Raw genomic sequence first — 23,606 nt, forward strand, 5'->3', positions numbered from 1 at the left:
TTAAATGGCTTTTCTAGTATAGTCAATTGATTCTCATTGAAAGAATAAATTAGGTTTCATCCTGACTTTTTTTCATCAAGCCTTGAGGCTCTTATTTCCGTTTTCTCCTCTACTTCTTTCATTGACAGATAAACCACAACATTTTCATTTGAGTCTCATTTTGAAGGGTGGTTTTCAAAATCTGGCTTGATCTAGATTTTTACAGTTTCAAAAAGAGGGCAAGAGAAAAAAAATGAAACATATAAATAATATAAAGTAGAACCCAGCATGAATAAGATGCAGTACTTTAAATTTATTTCCTTTAAATTTATTCCTTCACTAAACTTTTCCCCAGATAGCATTGCAGTTAGCAGCTTTAATCAATTAAAAGGTTTTTTCCTCTTTTCCTCGTTCACCCCAGTAATGTTAGAATCAACAAAAGTAGAAATGAATAGTCTGTAGTCTTAAAAACCAGCTCCAAGGTGATTGAGGTTTTACTTAAGGGGAAGATGCACTTAAATACAGAAAACTGGACTTCCATGATGATCTGGTAGTTAAGAGTCTGCCTGTCAATGCAGGGCACACCTGTTCAATCCCTGGTCCGGGAAGATCCCACATGCCACAGAGCAACTAAACCCATGTGCCACAGCTACTGAGCCCATGCTGTAGCGCCTGTATGCCTCAACAAAAAGTACCCCTCACCAGCCACAACGATAGAGAGCCCGTGCACAGTAATGAGGACCCAGCACAGCCAAAAATAAATAAATAGATAAATATTTTAAAATAAATACAGGAAACTGATAATATGAAGAAATACAATTAAAAATTAAAATTTAATTATAATCAGTGTTATTAGAAAATATCATCTAATTGCTCATCCCAGGACTGAGCTGTGGTGGCTGTAAAGCCTCGGTGCTCAGGCATGTGGAGCTACGACTGTTTGAAGTTTTATCCCCCTTCACTTCATCTTAATTTGAACGAATAAAGATATAATATCCCCTTGTTCTTGATAGACCATTACCTGTTTAATTACTGAATGAGGTAGAAGTAGCAAGCCTTCTGTCAACCATGAAAGCCTTCTGTCAACCATTAACCCATTGTTAACCTCAGTGTGTTTGTGTTTATATTTATTATCAGAAAATGGAAATATTTTGCAAATACATTTTTTATTCACCAACAAAATGCTAATTTGAGGAATATGATTTTTAAGTGAAATATGTATATTAAAATTAATAACCTTGTTATATGGTACTATATTTTCCAGTTTATAACTCTCAAATATCTCATACCATTAATAACTTTCTAGGTCTGTGGTTTATGCAGAAATGGAAAAAATCAGGTTCTCTTTTACAATTGACATGTCGTGATCATTCAGACCCTCGCCAAACTTTCTTATACAAGCTTAGTAATAAAGCAGGTAAGTATATAGTAACAGTTTTACAAACACACACTTGAAAACCTCTTTTAAAATAAACCTTTAGCAAATAAGTTAACGTGTTTCTGGCGATTAAAAAACTATCAATTGGTTGTAATTTCTTAATGAAATCGACTCACAAAACCAAACAATTGATAGCATGATTTAATTTTTTATATGATTGTATTTATTTCTTGTGAGTTGCACAGCTAGTCTGAGATTATCCTAAAAATTTTAGCATTTATAATTCATACCATGAGTTAGTTTTTGAACTAGGTTCATGTCCTTCTAGGTGCCCCCAACCCCAGTCTTCAGCCCTTGTTTTAAACTGCCACATATTTTTTTATTTTATTATTATAAGTATTTCTAGAAAATGTGAGAAACTGATGGCTACCCACTCTAGTATTCTCGGGGCTTCCCCAGTGGCTCGGATGGTAAAGAATCTGCCTGCAATGCATGAGACCTGGGTTTGATCCCTGGGTCAGGTAGATCCCCTGGAGAAGGGAATGGCAACCCACTCCAGTATTCTTGCCTGGAGAATTCCATGGATAGAGGCTACAGTCTGTGGGGTCACAAAGAATCAGACACGAGTACACAACTAACACTTTCACTTTCAAGCTATTAGTAGTTATTCCTTCTACAAATTCTGGCCACTGGATGAATCTGGTTAGTCATCTCTCATTAAGTGAAAGAAAGTGAAAGTGAAAGTCGCTTAGTTGTATCTGACTCTTTGTGATCCCATGGACTATACAGTCCATGGAATTCTCCAGGCCAGAATACTGGAGTGGGTAGCCTTTCCCTTCTCCGGGGGATCTTCCCAACCCAGGGACTGAACTCAGGTCTCCCACATTGCAGGCGGATTCTTTACCAGCTGAGCCACAAGGGAAGCCCAAGAATACTGGAGTGGTCCCTTCTTCAGCAGATCTTCCTAACCCAGGAATCAAACCAGGGTCTCCTGCATTACAGGCAGATTCTTTACCAACTGAGCTATCAGGGAGCATTAACCAGTTATTAAATATATTCCCTATCTTGCATGAAGGGAAACTATCTAAACTTTTACTAAAAAGTTTTATATCTAAACTTTTACTCCCAGAAGTCCCCAGCTGGTCTCTCCCCATCCAGTCTCACTCTCTCTAAGTGACCTCACCTCTGACCTTTCGTCTCTCCCTGGGTTATACTCATGTGTTCCTGGCACACTCTAACCCTTTGAAATCTCCACTTGTGGAGAACAGACTGCATTCATCTTTGTCTTCTGCATAGACCGTGATCTCTGCTTCCTGCAGAAAAGTTCCCCAGCCTGCGGTCCCCAGCTCCCTGCTCCCCCTGGTGACAGAGCAGAGGAGTGGCACGCTTTTTTGCTGAAGGGCTGGATAGTACACATTTTGGCTTGTAGTCCGTGGGATCTCAGTTGTAACGACTCAACATAGCATTGGAGCACAAAAACAGCTATAGCCAACACGTGAGCTGATGAGTGTGGCTGTGTTTCAAACAAATTTTATTTATGAAAAAAGTAAAAAGGCAGCAGTCCAGATCACACAGGCCACACTGTACCACCTTTGTTGTAGAAGCAGCTGGACTTCTGATTTCTTGTTACTGAGGCCCACCTGGAGGGGGAGCGCGTCCTCTTGCTCTCCATCCCAGCACAGCAGGTATTCCTCCACCGTCACATGAAACTGCTTCCTGTGAGGCTTATCCCACCCAGGCTCCGCTGCCTTCTTAAGTTATGATGACCTCCTTGCATGGTCAGTGAGAACTTTGATAGGAGTTCATTGACAAATATTTACGGCACAGTTATGCTTTAGGAATAGATAGTTTCGGGATCTTAATATCCTGGCATCAATTTGGTAATTCCACAAGCAGCTCTTTAAATGGTTCATCAAGCATTAAAGAGCCTTTCTCAACTCTGGAAACGTTCCATTCCACTCCACTCTGAAACCACACGTGGCTACACTCTACTCTGAAATTTCAACCAGTTTTTCATTCTGTCACTGTAATATCCTATCTTCTTTGAACACACTCATCCTTTGCTGTAGTCACGTCGTACATGTTTGTGCTTCCCACGTTCCCTGCTTTTTCTACCACCATTCCTCCCTGTGACTGCACATCTTTGCAGAACTAATCCTCTTCATTCTCTGAAATTATACTCCACACCATCACCTATCCAAAGCTTTCCTTGATGCCCTGTCTGATGTAATGTTCCTTCCCTGGTGGCTCACATGGTAAAGAATCGGTCGGCAATGCAGGAGACCCAGGTTCAATCCCTGGGTTAGGAAAATCCCCTGGAGAAGGGAATGGCAACCCATTCCAGTATTCTTGCCTTGAGAAGTCCATGGACAGAGGAGCTTGGTGGCCTAATGCCTATGGAGTCGCAGAGAGTCACGCATGACTAGTACCCAATATATACCTTCATATCTTGAGTCTTCTGTCTCTGGACAGCCCTCATTCCAGTCTTCATTTACCTGCTAGATGCCTGTGCTTACATTTCAAACTAAGTATATCTGAAATTGAATGTGTCTTCTTCTGCTGCTTCCTCTTCTTTCAACCTTTTATAAATGGTACTTGTCCTCTGGATGACTTGGTGTGAAACATCTCAGTGTCATCTGTGGTGGGTCCTACTTTGTGTTTACCACATCCCGAGTTGTGCGTGTCATCTGTGAGCTGCTTTAACATTACATATGAACCTCTTTTATTATACTCATTACAGCTTATCTCATGTCAGTCATCTTTATGCCTCTTGGCCTTTTTTCCCTGACTAGGATCTGTCATGACAACCCTTTCCCACCCACCCCCTACATGTGCCCTCTGTACTACTTACAATACCATCAAGAACCACTTAGAATAGTTCTTCCTAGTAGGTGTTTGCTACAAAGCCATTGGATCAGTGATCTTTTCAACGTTATGTTCAGTATCCAAAAGCAGGTCAAATGTTGTATGGTAAGCTGAAAATCAAACCCATGTTTCTTAAGTAACTTAAACTAGTAAACTTAAGCCCTAGCCTTTTAAATCTGTTTTTCATCTTCATCCCTATCACCATGTTCTCCTCCTGCTCTTGAAACATGTGATATGAACACCAGGCAGATTTAGTCATTGAATACAGCCCACTTCATTTGAGTCTTGTTTTATCCTTTTCAGGATTCTGCCTTAAATACTGTTATGAATATGAGGAAGATACTTGGAAATGGTTATTTCATGTGTTATTGGTTATTAGAATCCATGAAAGAAAGGTTCTTTTTTAGGTGAAGTTTTATGATTTTGTGTCTAAGGGTACAAAGTAATGAGTTATTCACAGTATACAGAAATATATGCTTGATTCACAAAATCACAAGATATTCCTACATCACATAGTTCTCATGTGAGAAAAACTTAGACTGACTAGAACCATTGTGTGTAGCTATGGAGTTTGTACTACTGCTGCTGACAGGGTTTGTTGTTCAGTCACTAATCTGTGTCTGACTCTTCGCGACCCCATGGACTGCAGCGTGCCAGGCTCCTCTGTCCTCCACTGTCTCCTGAGGAGTTTGCTCAAATTCATGTCCAGTGAGATGGTTGTTCTCTCTACCCATCTCATCCTCTCCTGCCCACTTCTTCTTTGACCTTCAATCTTTCCTAGCATAGGAGTCTTTTCCAGTGAGTTGGCTCAGGTGGCCAAAGTATTGGAACTTTAGCTTCAGCATCAGTCCTTCTAGTGAATATTCAGGGTTGATTGACTGGTTTGATCTCCTTGCTGTCCAAGGGACTCTCAAGAGTTTTCTCCAGCACCACAGTTAAAAGTATCAATTCTTTGGCACTCAGCCTTCTTTATGGTCCAGCTCTCACATCAGTACATGCCATGAAAAACCATAGCTTTAACTGTATGGACCTTTATTGGCAAAGGGATGTCTCTGCTTTTTAATACAGTGTCTAGGTTGGTCATAGCTTTCCTTCCAAGGAGCAAGAGTCTTTTAATTTCATGGTTCCAGTCACCATCCACAGTGATTTTCGAGCCCAAGAAAATAAAGTCTGTCACTGCTTCTGCTTTTTCCCCTTCTATTTGTCATGAAGTGATGGAACAGGAAAGGAAATATATGAAAGGCAAAACTGAATGTAAATGTTCCCTGGGGTCTGTGTATTTATACTGCATTTTACAAAGTAACATTTAATTAGCAATAGTAATATTAGCAGGGCTTCCCCTGTAGCTCAGCAGTAAAGAATCTGGCTGCAGTGCAGGAGATGCGAGTATAATCCCTGTGTTGGGAAGATCCCCTCAAGAAGAAAATGGCAACCCACTCTAGTGTTTTTGCCTGAGAAATCCCATAGATAGAAGAGCCAGGTGGCCTCAGTCCATGGGGTCGCATAAGAGTCGGCCACAACTTAGCGAAAACAAGAGCAATAATAGCAATATAAGAAAAACATGAGAGAGAGTATAACTGTAAAATTTTACTATAAACATTCTGTAATCTATGGCATTCCCCTCTGAAAAGATATTTAAATTACTTTATAATTATTTGTAGATCTGAATAGATCTTTTGCACTTGAATTCTTTTCTAAGAATTAGTTATAATTTTGCTTACAAGTTACTGATTTATTATTTGCCTTATAATGTGTGGCAGGACTTTCATCTCCCCTCTGGTTGTACCAGCACTGTTTAGGAGCCAAACTTTGAAAGCACACGTAGATACTAATTTTAGCAGAAACACTGACAAGTTTACTTAATCTAAATAACACTCAGTTTTTCCAGTGGTACAGTGGGAATAATACTCTTTCTCACAAGACTGTTAAAGGTTAAACAAGATAATTCATGTAAAATAATCAGCATTCTGAATAATACAAAACTCAGTAAATATTAATTAGTAAAAATACCTCTAAATGAAGAGGTGCCTGAACTAAAGTAGTATTATGGATTTATAAATCTGGGGAGTTTTTTTAGCAGAACTGTCGATATTGCTAGCTATAAAATTATTCAAATGACTTATTAAAGTGCTAGCGTGTCATACCTGTGAATGTGTTTAACTTTGTGACGTAGGAGCCCCGTTGCCCCCTTTGCAGCTGAGACAGACACGTGGAGCGGCCGAGTGCCCGCCACTGCACACCAGCCAGTACCAGCCCACGTGGCCAGAGCAGGCATGCTAAGCCAGGAATGTGTGCTTTCAAGAGTTTGAGAAGGTTTTTCTAATTTTAGTTTTAAATATCAACAAATATTCATTAATTGATTTTAACTTATAATATTGTCATAGGAGTTGGAGCAATTCTCTCCGAGCTATGTTTTTTCCCTTTTTTTTTTTTTTGGATCATCTCAATGAAATATGAGTAGTCAATTCCTAGGAAACCTCTACACCTGTATATGTACATATAATTCTTTATTCACAAGATAGAAATAGATGGGTTCACGTCAGAAACTTTAAGTAAATATTAATAAAACAGGAACACATAGAGCAGCATTTACTTAACCAATTTACTTAGCCAGTATGCCATTCTCATTTATTTTTAAACAGGAGCACCTGGTGATAACTGTTCTGTTATACTTTACTTTGCTAAAGCTGAATACAACGTCTTGGATGCCTTGGTCTGTTTATTGCTTTTGTTTCTTCTGACCGGCCAGTTTCCTGTTCTTTTGAGAAAGCCTAAAATCACCTGTCTAAAGCAAAATCAGACTCCTACCCTCTTCCCTTTTTTATTTAAGCAAGGCCTCCCCCATGGGTCTTCATTTTGAAAGTCTTTTTTATCTCTGCAACATATCATTGGGTAATAACTTTCCTTAATCAAAAGCTAGAACTAGAGCAATGTGGAAGGTAAGCTGTAGATTAGGTGACAGCGGTACTGAATGGTCAGGATCACAGAGAAAGAAGGGTCGGGGTGCTCCCAGCATTCCATGATGAGGCCTCAAAAATAGCCAAAGAACAAACTATCCATTGTTAGAATTTCAAAAATAAAATATCCTTATTTTAAGATCTTCCTAAATATATCTGCTTGGAGAAGGAAATGGCAACCCACTCCAGTGTTCTTGCCTGGAGAATCCCAGGGACGGGGGAGCCTGGTGGGCTGCCATCTCTGGGGTCGCACAGAGTCGGACACGACTGAAGTGACTTAGCAAATATATCTGCTTAGACTCTCTTTACCAGCTGTTGAATTCTGACAAATAAAATATAACAATTAAAGAAGTCTCTTGCAGTACCACTTTGGCACAAAATAATTTTTTCTTACAGCAGATTACAGAGACGTTTAATAATAGGTATGACTTGATTTGTAATTAACATTTGTATTTTGTTTCTGAAAGTATAGGAAAGATCAGCATCAACTCACATTTTAAGAAGTGAATTCTTTCAAATGTGTTTTAAATAAATGAGTAAAAATAAGAACAGTTTAATACTGTGTAGAATATGTCCCTTTAGAAAGCACAGGATTTCTCAACCTCTCAGCACTTTGGATATTCTGGGCTGAATGTTCTTTGTTGTCAGGGTCTGTCCTGTGCATTGTAGGATGTTTAGCAGCATCCCTGGTCTCTGCCCAATAAATAGTGCAAACACACCTTAGCCCCTCATGTCCTAGCCCCTGCTTGTGAGAAACAGCATTGTCTCTGAACACTACTAAATGTTCCCTGAGGAGTAAAACCACCAGTTCAAAACAGCTATTTTTGTCAATTCCAGAAAATAAACAGAGATGAGTCAATATGAATTGCTTTGTGCGTGCGTGCTAAGTCGCTTCAATTGTGTCTGACTCTTTATGACCCTATGGACTATAGCCCACCGGGCTCCTCTATCCATGGGATTCTCCAGTGAATTGCTTTAAAACTCATTAAATTTTTCAGGAAAAACAAATGAGCAGTCAAAAGTATCAGGAAGACTAAAATAATGAAGATGAATTTATAATGTTCATTCATATATAAGTCATGTAATTATACAGTCCAGAAAAATTGTGAACATTTACTTGTTATCTTTCATGGCAATCCTGAAAAGCACCTAAAATATTTAGAAACTAAACTGTCTCATTCTACAGATGGGAAAAGAGTATTACTTTACCAAGTTAGAGGTAACTTTTCAACCAAGAATTAGTCACCGTGGGCTGAGTGAAGGTCAGTGGACAAGGCTGTCTTTGAGCAGGTAGAGTCAGTGCAGGTGCACAGAGGACGAACCTACAGTACAAGGCTCCCCAAACACAGCCCTGAGATGTGTCCATCAGCTGGACTTGGCTCACATGAAGTGCTGCCATGATTCCCAGCAGTACTGCACCTCGGGGACCACAGTGTTTCTCTTTGAGCTGCTGCCCTCTCAGCCAACACTACTACACAGGAATGGAAACAAAAGACTCAAAAAAGGGGCCAGAGTCTGTTTCAGTTGGCTAATGCAAAAAGTAGGCTCCATACAGGATGCTCATTATCATTAATAAATACATTGTTGTTGAAAACATGTTATTAAAATAAATCAATTTAAAATGCCTTTTTAAAGTATGGTGCCTTTTTAAAGTACAGTGCTATCTTGGAAATCACATTTTAAAATACGACAGTATCGTGTATCTATATCAATGTTAGTGTCTTTGATTGTATTTATTTTATCATGGAATCAAAGAGCATAAGGGTTTCTTGGACACCCCCTCCTCTTTTCTTGGTTTGCGTACTTCCACTCCACCGAGCTGCCTGAACCTAGGAGACACCAGTGCTCCTCTCAAGGATCTAAATCATGTGAAGCAGTGATTCTGAGCCCGAATGCCATTATTTCTATAGAAGCACAGCAGAATCTCTGCAGAGTGATTATTTGGGAAAATATATTTAAATTTTAATTTAATGACTATAATTTTTATAATATAAACTATAGAAATAGAGTGCCAGTAAATGGGGTGGTAATTGGAGGGGAGCATAAAGTCCAAGGACAGATTTGTTGAGTGAGTGACTTTTTTTAACATGAGAGATATGTAATATTTTACATACTGGTAAAAATGTAAAAGATGCTGGTGTTTGGAGAAAAAGTACAGAAACGTTACTGAGCAAGGCTGCCACAGGCTGTGCAGCATCATTCCTGTCAGAGTGATGGGAATGATGCCCCCGGAGCTGTGCGGTGTGGTTGCCTTTACAAAGGACACACATGTTAGGTAATAGAAAAAGCCAACTGTGCTGTTAAATGGCTTGTTTCATGCAGCTCAGGATAAAGTTTCAGTTAACTGTCAGATTTAGGAAGCACAGCACCTAAGGTAACTGGGTTAGAAGTGAAAATGATGTGTCACGGGATGGTGGCTTTCACAATTTTTGGCTTGTTGACCCCTTAAAAGAATTTTGAATCAGTTTGTATCCCCTTGTATAATTTTATAGTGATACCTACAACTATTTTCTATAATTTTAAATAGTTGCAACGGATATATTTTCTGGCATGTGAGGTAGTATACATTTACTGTATTTTCATAAACATGTAAAGACTTAGAGCTATAAGTTAATTTGTGGGAAATATGTGCCATGACATCTAATTGACACAGTCATTTCTTAACTGTCAAACAATCGATCAAATCAAACTTTTTGTAAGAGAAAGTAAGACTTCATTCATTTTTGGCTTGATTCTCCCTGGGTATGTACCATAAGAAGATCTGAAATGGATTGGAGAAATAGATTGGAGAGAAAAATAACTTTCTCATAAGGTAGGAGAAGGAAAAAATCATTTTTAGAAAAGGGCTCATATGGAAGCTGGGATGTAGAAACCAGTTTTCTTAAAGATGTAAATGCTTATTTGCCCCATGGAGTCTTTTTTTTTTTTCCCCCTTGGAGTCCTAAATTACCCCAAAGGGTAAGTGTATGCCAGCTCTAAGACCTCTGCTTAGTTCACACAGATGATTCCCAGAGTCGTGCCAGTGAAGACATTGGTTTCAAATAATGACAGAGGGAAATGAATTTGTCTCATGAAATGTGAGCATGAAGGGGAAATTTTTTTCTTAATCTTTCTAAAATATAATTTTTAAAATATTTATGCAACTGAGTTAATTCCTATTATAGCCATTCTGTTATTTCACTTACATTCCTAGAATTTTGTATATTCAAGTAGCCACAAAGTAGTATCTTCTCATTGACAAAAAAAGGGATGACCTTACATTTGGCACAGAAGGTATATACCATTTCAACTGCCTGTGTGTCAGTCTAAACTCTTCATCTTTAGGGTCCTTAAGTTCCAGGGAAGACAGGGAGCTTCTATGAAGGCTTTTTATATTCTGGATCCAAAGTAGTCCCCACAATTGACTGTCTCTAAGAATCTGAATTTCAGGGCACAAAAAGTATCAAAATTTCATTCTGGAACATTCCAGAACAAAATTTTTTGTACTAAATAACCAATTATAATGTGTTACCAATATCTATTTGTACCTTATTTAATTAATCACATAAAATTTGATTTTGTATTTACTGGTCTGAGCCAGATAGTAAAATTAGAACATCACTAGTACTAAAGTGGTCAGGAATGTAGTTTCAGTATTTAAATGAGTTATTTAGCAAAGCATCCCAAGGACACAAGCCCTGAATTCACCTAGTTTACTGAAAAATTAAAAAATTTAAATAGACCTAACAAAAAGTCTATTGAATAGATCATAAAATTTTTTATTAAAAATTCAAAGTATTTATTATCTTGACATCATGCTTAAATAAGGAGAAAATATAAGTAATATTGGGCAATGGTCAAATGCAAACTTAAAGTAAAAAGTCAGCTTTAAATGATTTCGTACAGAGTGTTATGTCTTTATGGAAGAGTGTACTTTTGTTACCTTGGGAAATAATATTGATGAATATCCTTTGGAAATAAGATTATGAAATAAGAACATTTTGGTAAAATTTCAGTCCACCTATCCAGTTTCTCCCTCACCCCCATACCACAACGCTTGCCCTCTCTCAGTGCAGACACACAGTTCTCATATCAGCACCTAAACTATGTAAATGAAACTGGCGGTTTTGGTAGAGAATACCTAGAAATTTGGAGAAGGAATTCATCAGGTACTTAAAAAGGCATAAACTTAATACTACTGAGGAAGTACATTTATGGTCACTTAATATGATACTAGTAAGTTACTTATAATCTGGTAAATTGTTGCACTGTAACTCAGTATTTTTTTCTTCACAGGGCTTCACTACTTCAGAAATGTTGTCCTAGTGGGATCTCTGCAAGATCGCTATGTTCCTTATCATTCTGCCCGCATTGAAATGTGCAAGACAGCTTTGAAGGACAAACAGTCAGGTAACGAAGTAAATTAGAAATATTTAAGAGAGTTCTGTCTACATATGAGGCTCTCCCAAATTTTTCTAGCATTCGTGTTCTCTCTCCTTTCTCTTGTCCTTGCTTTCCTCTGACTTCCTTTTCCACCTGCTGATAGTAACAGCTATCCTTTCTCCATTTTCCTTCATTTGTTTTCTTCTGCCATGTAAGATGTTTTGGCCAGTGAAACCGTAGTTGTTCTTTTGAAATCCCTTTTTCATATAATTACAAATAGTTCTCCATTTTACTGCTTCAGAAGTAATTTGTGCTTCAGTTTCCTCTGGTTTCTTGGGATTGGTGGTTGCAGTAAAGGTCATGCTGCATGTTTGGCAATACTTTACTTTTAGTCAAAGAGTAAAGTAACCATACTTGTTGGCAGCAAGCAGACTAATCAAGAAAAAAATAGAGGACCAAAATAAAATGAGAAATGAAAGTGGAATAGTTACAACATCTGACACCACAAAAATACAAAGATCCTAAGAGACTGTGAACAGTCATACACCAATAAAATGGACAACCTAAAAGAAATTGATACATTTCTAGAAATGTAAAATCCCCACAAACTGAAACAGGAAGAAATAGAAAATATGAACATAATTACCAGTAGTGGAATTTAATCAGAAAAAAAAAAAAAAAACACCCTCCCAACAAATAAAAGTACAGGATCACACAGATTCATTGGTGAATTCTACCAAAAGTTTGAATAGAGGTAATAGCTATCCTCAAACTATTCTAAAAATTGAATGTGAAGAAAGATTTACATTATTCTACAAAGCCAGCATCACCCTGATACCAAAACGGGACAAAGGCACCACAAAAAAGGAAAACTACAAGCCAGTATCATTGATGAACATAGAAGCAAAAATCCTCAACAAAATATTAGCAAACCAAATTCAACAATGTATTAAAGGGATCACACATCAAAAGTGGGACTTATTCTAGGGATGCAAGGATAGTTCATTATCGGCAAATTAATTGATGTGATACAGCACATTAACAAATGATAAAAAAACACATGATCATCTCAATTGATGCTGAAAAGTGTGACAAAATGCACCGTCCATTCATGATGAAAACTCGTCACAGTGAGTATAAAGAGAATATATCAACATAATTTATAGGAAACAAAACCCAAAGCTAACTTCATATTCAATGGTGAAAGCTAAAAGTATTTCCTCTAAGATCAGGAATAAATGCACTCTTACCACTTTTATTCAAATAGTATTGAAAGTCGAGAAAACTAAGATCATGGACTCTGGTCCCAGCACTTCATGGAAAATAGATGGGGAAACAATGGAAACACTGACAGACTTTATTTTCTTGGGCTTCCAGATCACTACAGCCATGAAATTAAAAGACGTTTGCTCCTTAGAAGAAAAGCTATGACACACCTAGACAGCACATTTAAAAAGTAGAGATGTTACTTTACTGACAAAGAGTCGGACATGACTGAGCAACTGAAAAACAACAACTCACAGCAATCAGAAAAAGAAATAAAAGTCATCCAGACTAGAAGAGAAGAAGTAAAACTGTTATTGTTTGCAGATGTCATGATACTATTTGCTTTTCTGTACGCTGATAATGAACTGTAAGAAAGAGAAAGCAAGAAAACAGTCCTGTTTGAAATTGCATCAAAAACAAAATCCCTAGGAATAAACTTAACCAATGAGATGAAAGGCCCCTATAGTCAAAGCTATGGTTTTTCCAGTAGTCATATATGGATGTGAGAGTTGGGCCATAAAGAAGGCTGAGTGCTGAAGAATTGATGCTTTTGAACTGTGAGGTTGGAGACGATTCCTGAGAGTCCCTTGGACTACAAGGAGGTCAAACCAGTCAATCCTAAAGGACATCAATCCTGAATATTCTTTGTAGGGACTGATGTTGAGGCTGAAGCTCCCAGACTTTGGCCACCTGATGCAAGGAGCCAACTCACTGGGAAAGATCCTGATGCTGGGCAAGATTGAAGGCAGAGAAGAGGATGACAGAGGACGAGATGGTTGGATGACATTACCAACTCAATGAACATGAGTTTGAGAAAGCTCCAGGAGATGATGAAGGACAGAGAAGCCTGGCATGTTGTAGTGCATGGAGTCACAAAGAGTCGGACATGACTGAGCAACTGAAAAACAAAACTCACAGCAATCAGACAGAAAAAGAAATAAAAGTCATCCAAACTAGAAGAGAAGAAGTAAAACTGTTACTGTTTGCAGATGTCATGATACTATTTGCTTTTCTATACACTGATAATGAATTGTAAGAAAGAGAAAGCAACAGTCCTGTTTGAAATTGCATCAAAAACAAAATCCCTAGGAATAAACTTAACCAATGAGATGAAAGACCTATATTCTGAAAACTATGAAACGCTGATGAAGGAAGTTGAAGATGATAGAAAGAAATGGAAAGATATCCATGGATTGGAAGAATTAACACTGTTAAAATGTCTGTACTCCCCCAGGCAATTTATAGGTTCAAAATGATCCTCAACATACAGTGGAATTTTTCACAGAACTAGAACAAATAATCCTAAAATTTATACAGAACCAAAAAAGATCCCAGATAACCAAAGCAGTCTCGAGGAAAAAGCAAAGGTGGACAGTCACACTCCCTGACTTCAGACTATGCTATAAAACTACAGTAATCAAAACACCATGGTGCTGGCAAAAAAACAGCCACAGAGATCAATGGAACAGAATAGAGTCCCCAGACATAAACCCATATACCTATGGTCAGTTAATCTGTGACAAAAGAGGCAAAGACATACAATGGGGAAAAGATTGTCTCTTCAATAAGTGGTACTGGAAAAACTGGGCAGCTACATGTAAAAAGATGAAAATAGAACATTTTCTCACAACATATAAAAAATTAAACTCAAAATGGATTAAAGATATAAATATAAGATCAGAAACCATAAAAGTCCTATAAGAAAACATAGGCAAAAAAAAAAAAAAAAACACTCTTTGACACAAGTCATAGCATTATTTGCATCTGTCGCCTCTCAGTGGGCTTCCCAACTGGCATTAGTGGTAAAGAACCCACAAAAGCAAAAGTAAATGAGACCTAAATAAAACTTTCAGTGTTAACGCTCATGCACAGCAAAGGAAACCATCAAAAAACAAAAAGACCACCTGCTGAATGGGAGAAAATACTTGCAAATGATATGACCAGTAAACCAAATTATATAAACAGCTCATACAACTCAACATCAAAAACAAAAACAAACCGATTATAAAATGGGCAGAACACCTGAACAGACATTTCTCCAAAGAAAACATACAGATGGCCAACAGGTACATGAAAAGCCGCTCAGCATTGCTAATCATCAGGGAAATGCAAATCAAGATCACCGTAACAAATGTTGGTGAGAATGTGGAGAAAAGGGAACCCCCAATGGTCATGTATGGATGTGAGAGTTGGACTGTGAAGAAAGCTGAGCGCCGAAGAATTGATGCTTTTGAACTGTGGTGTTGGAGAAGACTCTTGAGAGTCCCTTGGACTGCAAGGAGATCCAACCAGTCCATTCTGAAGGAGATCAGCCCTGGGATTTCTTTGGAGGGAATGATGCTGAAGCTGAAACTCCAGTACTTCAGCCACCTGATGCGAAGAGCTGACTCATTGGAAAAGACTCTGATGCTGGGAGGGATTGGGGGCAGGAGGAGAAGGGGATGACAGAGGATGAGATGGCTGGATGGCATCACTGACTCGATGGACGTGAGTCTGAGTGAACTCCGAGAATTGGTGATGGAGAGGGAGGCCTGGCGTGTTGCGATTCATGGGGTCACAGAGGTGGACATGACTGAACGACTGAACTGAACTGAACTGTACATTTGTAGTGGGAATGTAAACTGGTTCAGGCATTGTGGCAAGCAATATGGAGTTTCTTCAAAAAATTAAAAATAGAACTACCATATGATCCAGTAATTGCACTTCTGGGTATATTGCCAAAGAGAAAGAAAACACGAATTCCAAAAGATACATGCACCCGATAGTCATAGCAGCATTGTTTATAGTAGTCAAGATATGGAAGCAACCTGTGTCCATTAACAGATGAATCGATAAAGAAGATGTGATACATATATACGATGGAATATTACTCAGCCACTTAAAAGAATGGAATATTACCATTTGTATGCTTAGTGAAATAAGTCAGAGAAAGATAAATATACAATGTGTTATCACTTATATGTGGAATATAAAAAATAAAGCAAATGATTAAATATAACAAGAAACAAATTCACAGCTACAAAGAACAAACTAGTGATTACCACTGGGGAGAAGGATGGGCAAGACATACAAACTATTATGTGTAAAACAGACTATAACACATGTATACCTGTGGCGGATTCATTTTGATATTTGGCAAAACTAATAGTTATGTAAAGTTTAAAAATAAAATTAAAAAAAAAAAAGAATATACATGCATGCTAAGTCGCTTCAGTTGTGTCTAAGGACTCTTTGCGACCCTATGGACTCTACCCTACCACGCTCCTCAGTCCATGGGGTTCTCCAGGCAAGACTACTGGAGTGGGTTGCCATGCCCTCCTCCAGGGGATCTTCCTGATTCAAAGATCGAACCCATGTATTTTATGTCTCCTGCATTGGCAGGGGGCTTCTTGACCACTGATACTACCTGAGAAGACACAAGAATATACAGTACAGGGAATGTAGCCAATATTTTATAGTAACTTTAAATGGAGTATAAGCTATGAAAATATAGAATCAATGTATACCTGAAACTCAGAAGAAATGGAGTAGCCATCATGGTCAACAAAAGAGTCCGAAATGCAGTACTTAGCTGCAATCTCAAAAACGACAGAATGATCTCTGTTCGTTTCCAAGGCAAACCATTCAGTATCACAGTAATCCAAGTCTGTGCTCCAACCAGTAACGCTGAAGAGCTGAAGTTGAATGGTTCTATGAAGACCTACAAGACCTTTTAGAACTAACACCCAAAAAAGATGTCCTTTTCATTATAGGGGACTGGAATGCAAAAGTAGGAAGTCAAGAAACACCTGGAGTAACAGACATATTTGGCCTTGGAATACGGAATGAAGCAGGGCAAAGACTAATAGAGTTTTGCCAAAAAATGCACTGGGCATAACAAACACCCTCTTCCAACAACACAAGAGAAGACTCTATACACAGACATCACCAGATGGTCAACACCGAAATCAGACTGATTATGTTCTTTGCAGCCAAAGATGGAGAAGCTCTATACAGTCAGCAAAAACAAGACTGGGAGCTGACTGTGGCTCAGACCATGAACTCCTTATTGCCAAATTCAGACTGAAATTGAAGAAAGTAGGGAAAACTAGACCATTCAGGTATGACCTAAATCAAACCCCTTATGATTATACAGTGAAAGTGAGAAATAGATTTAAGGGCCTAGATGTGATAGATAGAGTACCTGATGAACTATGGAATGAAGTTCGTGACATTGTACAGGAGACAGGGATCAAGACCATCCCCATGGAAAAGAAATGCAAAAAAGCAAAATGGCTGTCTGGGGAGGCCTTACAAATAGCTGTGAAAAGAAGAGAAGTGAACAGCAAAGGAGAAAAGGAAAGATATAAACATCTGAATGCAGAGTTCCAAAGAATAGCAAGAAGAGATAAGAAAGCCTTCTTCAGCGATCAATGCAAAGAAATAGAGGAAAACAACAGAATGGGAAAGACTAGAGATCTCTTCAAGAAAATCAGAGATACCAAGGGGACATTTCATGCGAAGATGGGCTTGATAAAGGACAGAAATGGTATGGACCTAACAGAAGCAGAAGATATTAAAAAGAGATGGCAAGAATACACAGAAGAACTGTACAAAAAAGATCTTCATGACCCAGATAATCACGATGGTGTGATCACTGACCTAGAGCCAGACATCCTGGAATGTGAAGTCAAGTGGGCCTTAGAAAGCATCACTACGAACAAAGTTAGTGGAGGTGATGGAATTCCAGTTGAGCTGTTCCAAATCCTGAAAGATGATGCTGTGAAAGTGCTGCACTCAATATGCCAGCAAATTTGGAAAACTCAGCAGTGGCCACAGGACTGGAAAAGGTCAGTTTTCATTCCAATCCCAAAGAAAGGCAATGCCAAAGAATGCTCAAACTACCACACAATTGCACTCATCTCACACGCTAGTAAAGTAATGCTCAAAATTCTCCAAGCCAGGCTTCAGCAATATGTTAACCGTGAACTTCCTGATGTTCAAGCTGGTTTTAGAAAAGGCAGAGGAACCAGAGATCAAATTACCAACATCCGCTGGATCATGGAAAAAGCAAGAGAGTTCCAGAAAAACATCTGTTTCTGCTTTATTGACTATGCCAAAGCCTTTGACTGTGTGGATCACAATAAACTGTGGAAAATTCGGAAAGTGATGGGAATACCAGACCACCTGACCTGCCTCTTGAGAAATCTGTATGCAGGTCAGGAAGCAACAGTTAGAACGGGACATGGAACAACAGACTGGTTCCAAATAGGAAAAGGAGTACGTCAAGGCTGAATATTTTCACCCTGCTTATTTAACTTCTGTGCAGAGTATATCATGAGAAACGCTGGACTGGAAGAAGCACAAGCTGGAATCAAGATTGCCGGGAGAAATATCAATAACCTCAGATATGCAGATGACACCACCCTTATGGCAGAAAGTGAAGAGGAACTCAAAAGCCTCTTGATGAAAGTGAAAGAGGAGAGTGAAAAAGTTGGCTTAAAATCAACATTCAGAAAACGAAGATCATGGCGTCTGGTCCCATCACTTCATGGAAAATAGATGGGGAAACAGTGGAAACAATGTCAGACTTTATTTTTCTGGGCTCCAAAATCACTGCAGATGGTGACTGCAGCCATGAAATTAAAAGACGCTTACTCCTTGCAAGGAAAATTATGACCAACCTAGACAGCATATTATAAAGCAGAGACATTACTTTGCCAACAAAGGTTCGTCTAGTCAAGGCTATGGTTTTTCCTGTGGTCATGTATGGATGTGAGAGTTGGACTGTGAAGAAGGCTGAGCACCGAAGAATTGATGCTTTTGAACTGTGGTGTTGGAGAAGACTCTTGAGAGTCCCTCGGACTGCAAGGAGATCCAACCAGTCCATTCTGAAGGAGATCAGCCCTGGGATTTCTTTGGAAGAAATGATGCCAAAGCTGAAACTCCAGTACTTTGGCCACCTCATGCGAAGAGTTGACTCATTGGAAAAGACTCTGATGCGGGGAGGGATTGGGGGCAAGAGGAGAAAGGGACGACAGAGGATGAGATGGCTGAATGGCATCACTGACTCGATGGACGTGAGTCTGAGTGAACTCCGGAAGTTGGTGATGGACAGGGAGGCCTGGCATGCTGCGATTCATGGAGTCGCAAAGAGTTGGACACAACTGAGCTACTGATCTGATCTGATCTGATCTGATACCTGAAACTAATATAATACTGTAAATCAACTATACTTCAATTAAAAAAAATTTTTTTAACCTTTTTTGTAAATCTGTATGATATTAATCCCTCTTTTAAACACTTCTCTCTCTTCTTTCTCTAATTTACTTCTGTATACTATTCCCTTCTCAGCATTCCTCCAGACTACATCCTTCCTCTTCTCTGAAATTTAATACCTTCATCCCTAAATTTCATGTTTGATGGATATATGTTAGCACTCATCTGTTATTAATGAAGTAATATATGAGCATTAAAAATGGTCTTGCCCCTTTTAAGGCAGTTTGTGCTTTTATGTGTATATGTATGTAAACTTTTATCATTTATGCTTTGCATGCTCTCAATAAGTCCATTGTAAGAATTAACCAGAAAGAGAGAGAGGAGCACAACTTTGAAATTAAAAGCAAAACCAAGCATTAAATAAACCTATAGGCGAAAAAATAAAAAGAATTCTGTTTGATGTTTGAGCCAACTCACATTGTTCTTCTGATTATGGAAAGTTACTATTCTTTCTCAAAATAATTTGGAAATATGTTGAATAATGTTAACTGCCTTTAAAAGTGTTTGCTCTAGACTCAGGTTTTAAATTTAGCCTTATCAGGATGTCTCATCATGGCTCCTCTACAGTCATTAAGAGACTTCATGTTGAAGAAAACTGTTTGCTTTATTATATTCATTATTTTTATTTAATACCAAGTTGACAAAAACAGTGTATAATAAATTTGTTATTTTAGTTGGCTAGATAATGCAATCATTTATATTTTCTCTACAATAGTCTCAAAAATTATATTCAAGCAAAAAATCCTTTTAAAAGACATTTTTCTGCTTTAAATGGAAATAATGTAACTAAATTTTTTAAATTATATAAAGTTGGAGAATTTTTTTCAGTTCTTTTTGTGAACTGATTTTCCTTTTTTATATTTGTCCCATAGGACAGATCTATTCAGAAATGATCCACAACTTACTTCGCCCGGTTCTGCAAAGCAAGGACTGTAACTTGGTTCGATATAATGTCATCAATGCATTGCCCAATACAGCTGATTCACTCATTGGCAGAGCTGCACATATAGCTGTTCTGGATTCAGAAATATTTTTAGAGAAATTCTTTCTGGTTGCTGCCCTCAAATATTTCCAATAGAATTAAAAACATTGGTAGAGACTTGACAATTACCTCATTCAACAATGATTTAGATAATCTATTATAATAAACTATAGATGCTGATAAGTTCTAAGAAATATTTATACCTTTTTATATGGAAGATAATTTATATCATCCATGTTTAGAGCTTTTTAAACATCAACTTTACTTTCTAGGTAATGTGCCTGTGCAATATTTTTTAATTTCATCTTTTTACTTTTCTATTACTTTTTCATATATTTTGCTACATAAGTATTTCAGTGAAACTTTAAGCCCATATGTATGTATGATTGTTTTATTATTGGATTTCCACAATCTTTACATCAGACACATCATATTAAAGGCCATTATTGCTAGAATCACTCCAAAATCACTGCAGATGGTGACTGCAGCCATGTAAAAGATGCTTGCACCTTGGAACAAAAGCTATGACCAATCTAGATAGTGTATTAAAAAGCAGAGACATTATTTTGGTGACAAAGGTCCATCTAGTCAAAGCTACAGTTTTTCCAGTAGTGATGTGAGAGTTGGACAATAAAGAAAACTCAGCACCGAAGAATTGATGCTTTTGAACAGTGGTATTGGAGAAGACTCTTGAGAGTCTCTTGGACTGCAAGGAGATCCAATCAGTCCATCCTAAAGGAGATCAGTCCTGGGTGTTCATTGGAAGGACTGATGCTAAAGCTGAAACTCCAATATTTTGGCCACCTCATGCGAAGAGCTGACTCCTTGGAAAAGACCCTGATGCTAGGAAAAATTGAAGGGAGGCGGAGAAGGGGACGACAGAAGATGAGATGGTTGGATGGCATCACTGGCTCAACGTGCTAGACAGGGAAGCTCTGGGAGTTGGTGATAGACAGGGAAGACTGGTGTGCCGTAGTGCATTGGGTCACAAAGAGTCAGACACAACTGAGTGATTGAACTGAACTGAATTGCTAGAATAGCATGGGATTTTAAATTTTCTAGTATGGGGGTATTATTTAGTTAGTCATAAATTTTACTTTTAACATTTTAGTATGTTTAACTGGAAATAAAATTATGGCTGCTAAAATATATTTTTTGAAATCAACTATTTTGCCCTCTCAAACCGGGTAGTTCATATATGACAATGTTATAAAAGTTTTCTATAAAAAGTTATTATTACTGTTGCTAGTAAACATCTGCCATGCCTATTAAAATATATTTTCTACAGGTGATTTCAACATTATTTCTCATATTGACTTTTATTACTGGAACTTTTCATGTTCATGTTAGCAGCATCTAGAGATTTTTTGAATGTTTGAATGCCCTCTGCCTTGGTTTGGTTGGAATTTTGCTAAATTTGGTAATGTTGCTTGAACTTTCTGAGTACATTTCTTTAACTTTTTCATGGACTTCCTTGTATGTACATAATAATTAAATGTTGAAATTTATGAAATACTTTTATGAATTTAGATAATTTTTAAATATTGCTAAAATTTGTTGAACTAAAGAGTAATGTAAATATAATAATTCATGGAACAAAATAATTAACTTTACATGTTTGGTGACACAGATGCAAATGTTTTGATATATGGAGATGTTAAGTCTCTTGACTTTACTCAAGGTGCTGAATAGCATTAAATTCATTATTTTCCTTTCCTGTTTTACTTGTGAAAATAACAATGCACTAAGGATAATAGAAGGTCTATTTGCATTTACCAGTTGTGATAGAAGGCTTTTGTAAATATGTATTGTAAAATTGATGCATGTTTATTTTTAGCATTGTGTTATTGCCTCTGCTGCTAATAAATGAACAAATGACTATCTGGAGGACAGCTAAAACACTCGCTTATTTTCAGAATACTAGAGGTGTATTTTTATTTATAATTGGATAGACTATATTAATTAACTTTATAGGACAGTGTGATTGTGTAACTTATACCTTTGTGAACTATTTTTATAATTCATATCATTTGCATATGTTAAAACATATTTCATTATGCTCCATAATTGTTTTTTAAAAAACATATGAAAATTTTTGAATTGAGTAAGCAATAATATACCAAGTGCATTATAACTGGAAAATGTAAATGCATTATTCACCCTGTATTTTTGCTACACACATTTTTTCATCTTCACATTCCTTGGTCCTGAGTTTAAAATACCATACTTTTTTCTTGTATTTCTTTTATTTCTTATTTTTAACTAAAAGAAGTTTCACTTATGAGTTTGAATAATCTTCTGGGTTTATCAAAGTATTCATTCTTATTCATAATCATACTATTGTTTTTAAGGGAAATTGCTCTTTATGATCATGGTTGGTTGATTGGATGTTTGTTGTTTTAATACAGTTTTAAAAACATATCAGTTATCATGGTTTCCAGTCCAATAGATTTAACTTCTGATTTACCACAGAAACTGTTATACACTATTCACCTTCAAATTCAGAGTGCAGGGGTGGGGCAATGATCATCCGAAACAGTGTAGTTGACTCTTAGAGAACGAATCTCATTAGTATATCAGTTAGAATTCTGGGTTGTAAACAACAAAAACCATTGTGATTAACTTCAGCAGAAAAAGAATTTATTGAAAAATATAGGTAGTTCACAAAATTGACAGAAAGACTGGAAAACCACTCTTAGATAACAGGTAGAAACCAAGGAAGTGAGGTGACCAAAATTATATCGAAGTTCCCACTCCAGAGGAGCTAGAGGTTTGTGTATATTTCTGCTGGCAGGGATTCCTCTAAAAACTGGATTACATCTGCTGCTTTGCATCACTCATTCCAGATTCAAAGTCTCATGAACGTGTGATTGACATGCTGTCCTGTGCCAGCACTCAAGCTGCCAGGCACCCACCCAGGTGAGTATATCAGGCTTTCTCAGCCTCTGCAGCAGAAGAAGATGGGACCATTTCTTCTGCCAGAATTCAGAAATGGGTGTGATGACTGAGCCCAAATAGAAAAACACAGCACGTCCACTACAGTCCACTTCTTTGCCTTTCCAGCATCACAAATATTGTACTCACACATTTTTACAAATGCTTCCTCCTAACCTAATACTGTTAACACCCCTGTCCAGTTTCAGGTCCAGGATCTTGGTGTTCTGTCCATTTCTCCACTGGTTCTGTAATGATCTTGCCTCAGTAATGTGCAACCACAGAGAAAAATATGACTTCATCACCACCCCACAACGTACAATGAGAGAAAAGAAGTTATTAACAGTATAAGCACATGCATGAGCCAGTGAGGAAAAAATTAACAACTAGAGCAGTGCTTTGCAAGTTTCCTTGGTGAATTCCATAGGGGCTCCACAACAGACCAGCTGAAGCGTAATCTCCAGGGCAGGATTTGAGGAGCAGCATGTTTTATGTCCCAAAGCTCTCCAATTTCAAAGCAAAACCATGGTAAATACAGCCCTCAGTTCTGCCACTGGTCATGAGGCTAGATGGTTATGAGCTGTCACCACTGCCCCTTATTCCCTGTTTGCTTTCTGTTCAGCCA

General features: G+C 37.8%; 1 protein-coding gene across 9 annotated transcripts in view; it reads left to right on the top strand.

The window, feature by feature from the left end:
* Positions 1 to 22,470, top strand: part of FAM135A (family with sequence similarity 135 member A) — a 162,149-nt gene extending 139,679 nt beyond the window's left edge. For 8 of the 9 annotated variants that reach the window (XM_055534765.1, XM_055534764.1, XM_055534767.1 and 5 more), the window contains 3 exons: positions 1,286 to 1,396; positions 11,455 to 11,568; positions 19,938 to 22,470. In XM_055534765.1, the coding sequence (XP_055390740.1) occupies positions 1,286 to 1,396; positions 11,455 to 11,568; positions 19,938 to 20,143 (431 nt within the window). In that variant the 3' untranslated portion in view covers positions 20,144 to 22,470. The remainder of the gene's footprint in view (positions 1 to 1,285; positions 1,397 to 11,454; positions 11,569 to 19,937) is intronic. The other variant, XM_055534768.1, reaches the window with a different exon arrangement.
* The last annotated feature ends 1,136 nt before the right edge of the window (positions 22,471 to 23,606 follow it).

This window comes from Bubalus kerabau, chromosome 9, assembly GCF_029407905.1.
Source record: "Bubalus kerabau isolate K-KA32 ecotype Philippines breed swamp buffalo chromosome 9, PCC_UOA_SB_1v2, whole genome shotgun sequence".
NCBI classification, from domain to species: Eukaryota; Metazoa; Chordata; class Mammalia; order Artiodactyla; family Bovidae; genus Bubalus; species Bubalus kerabau.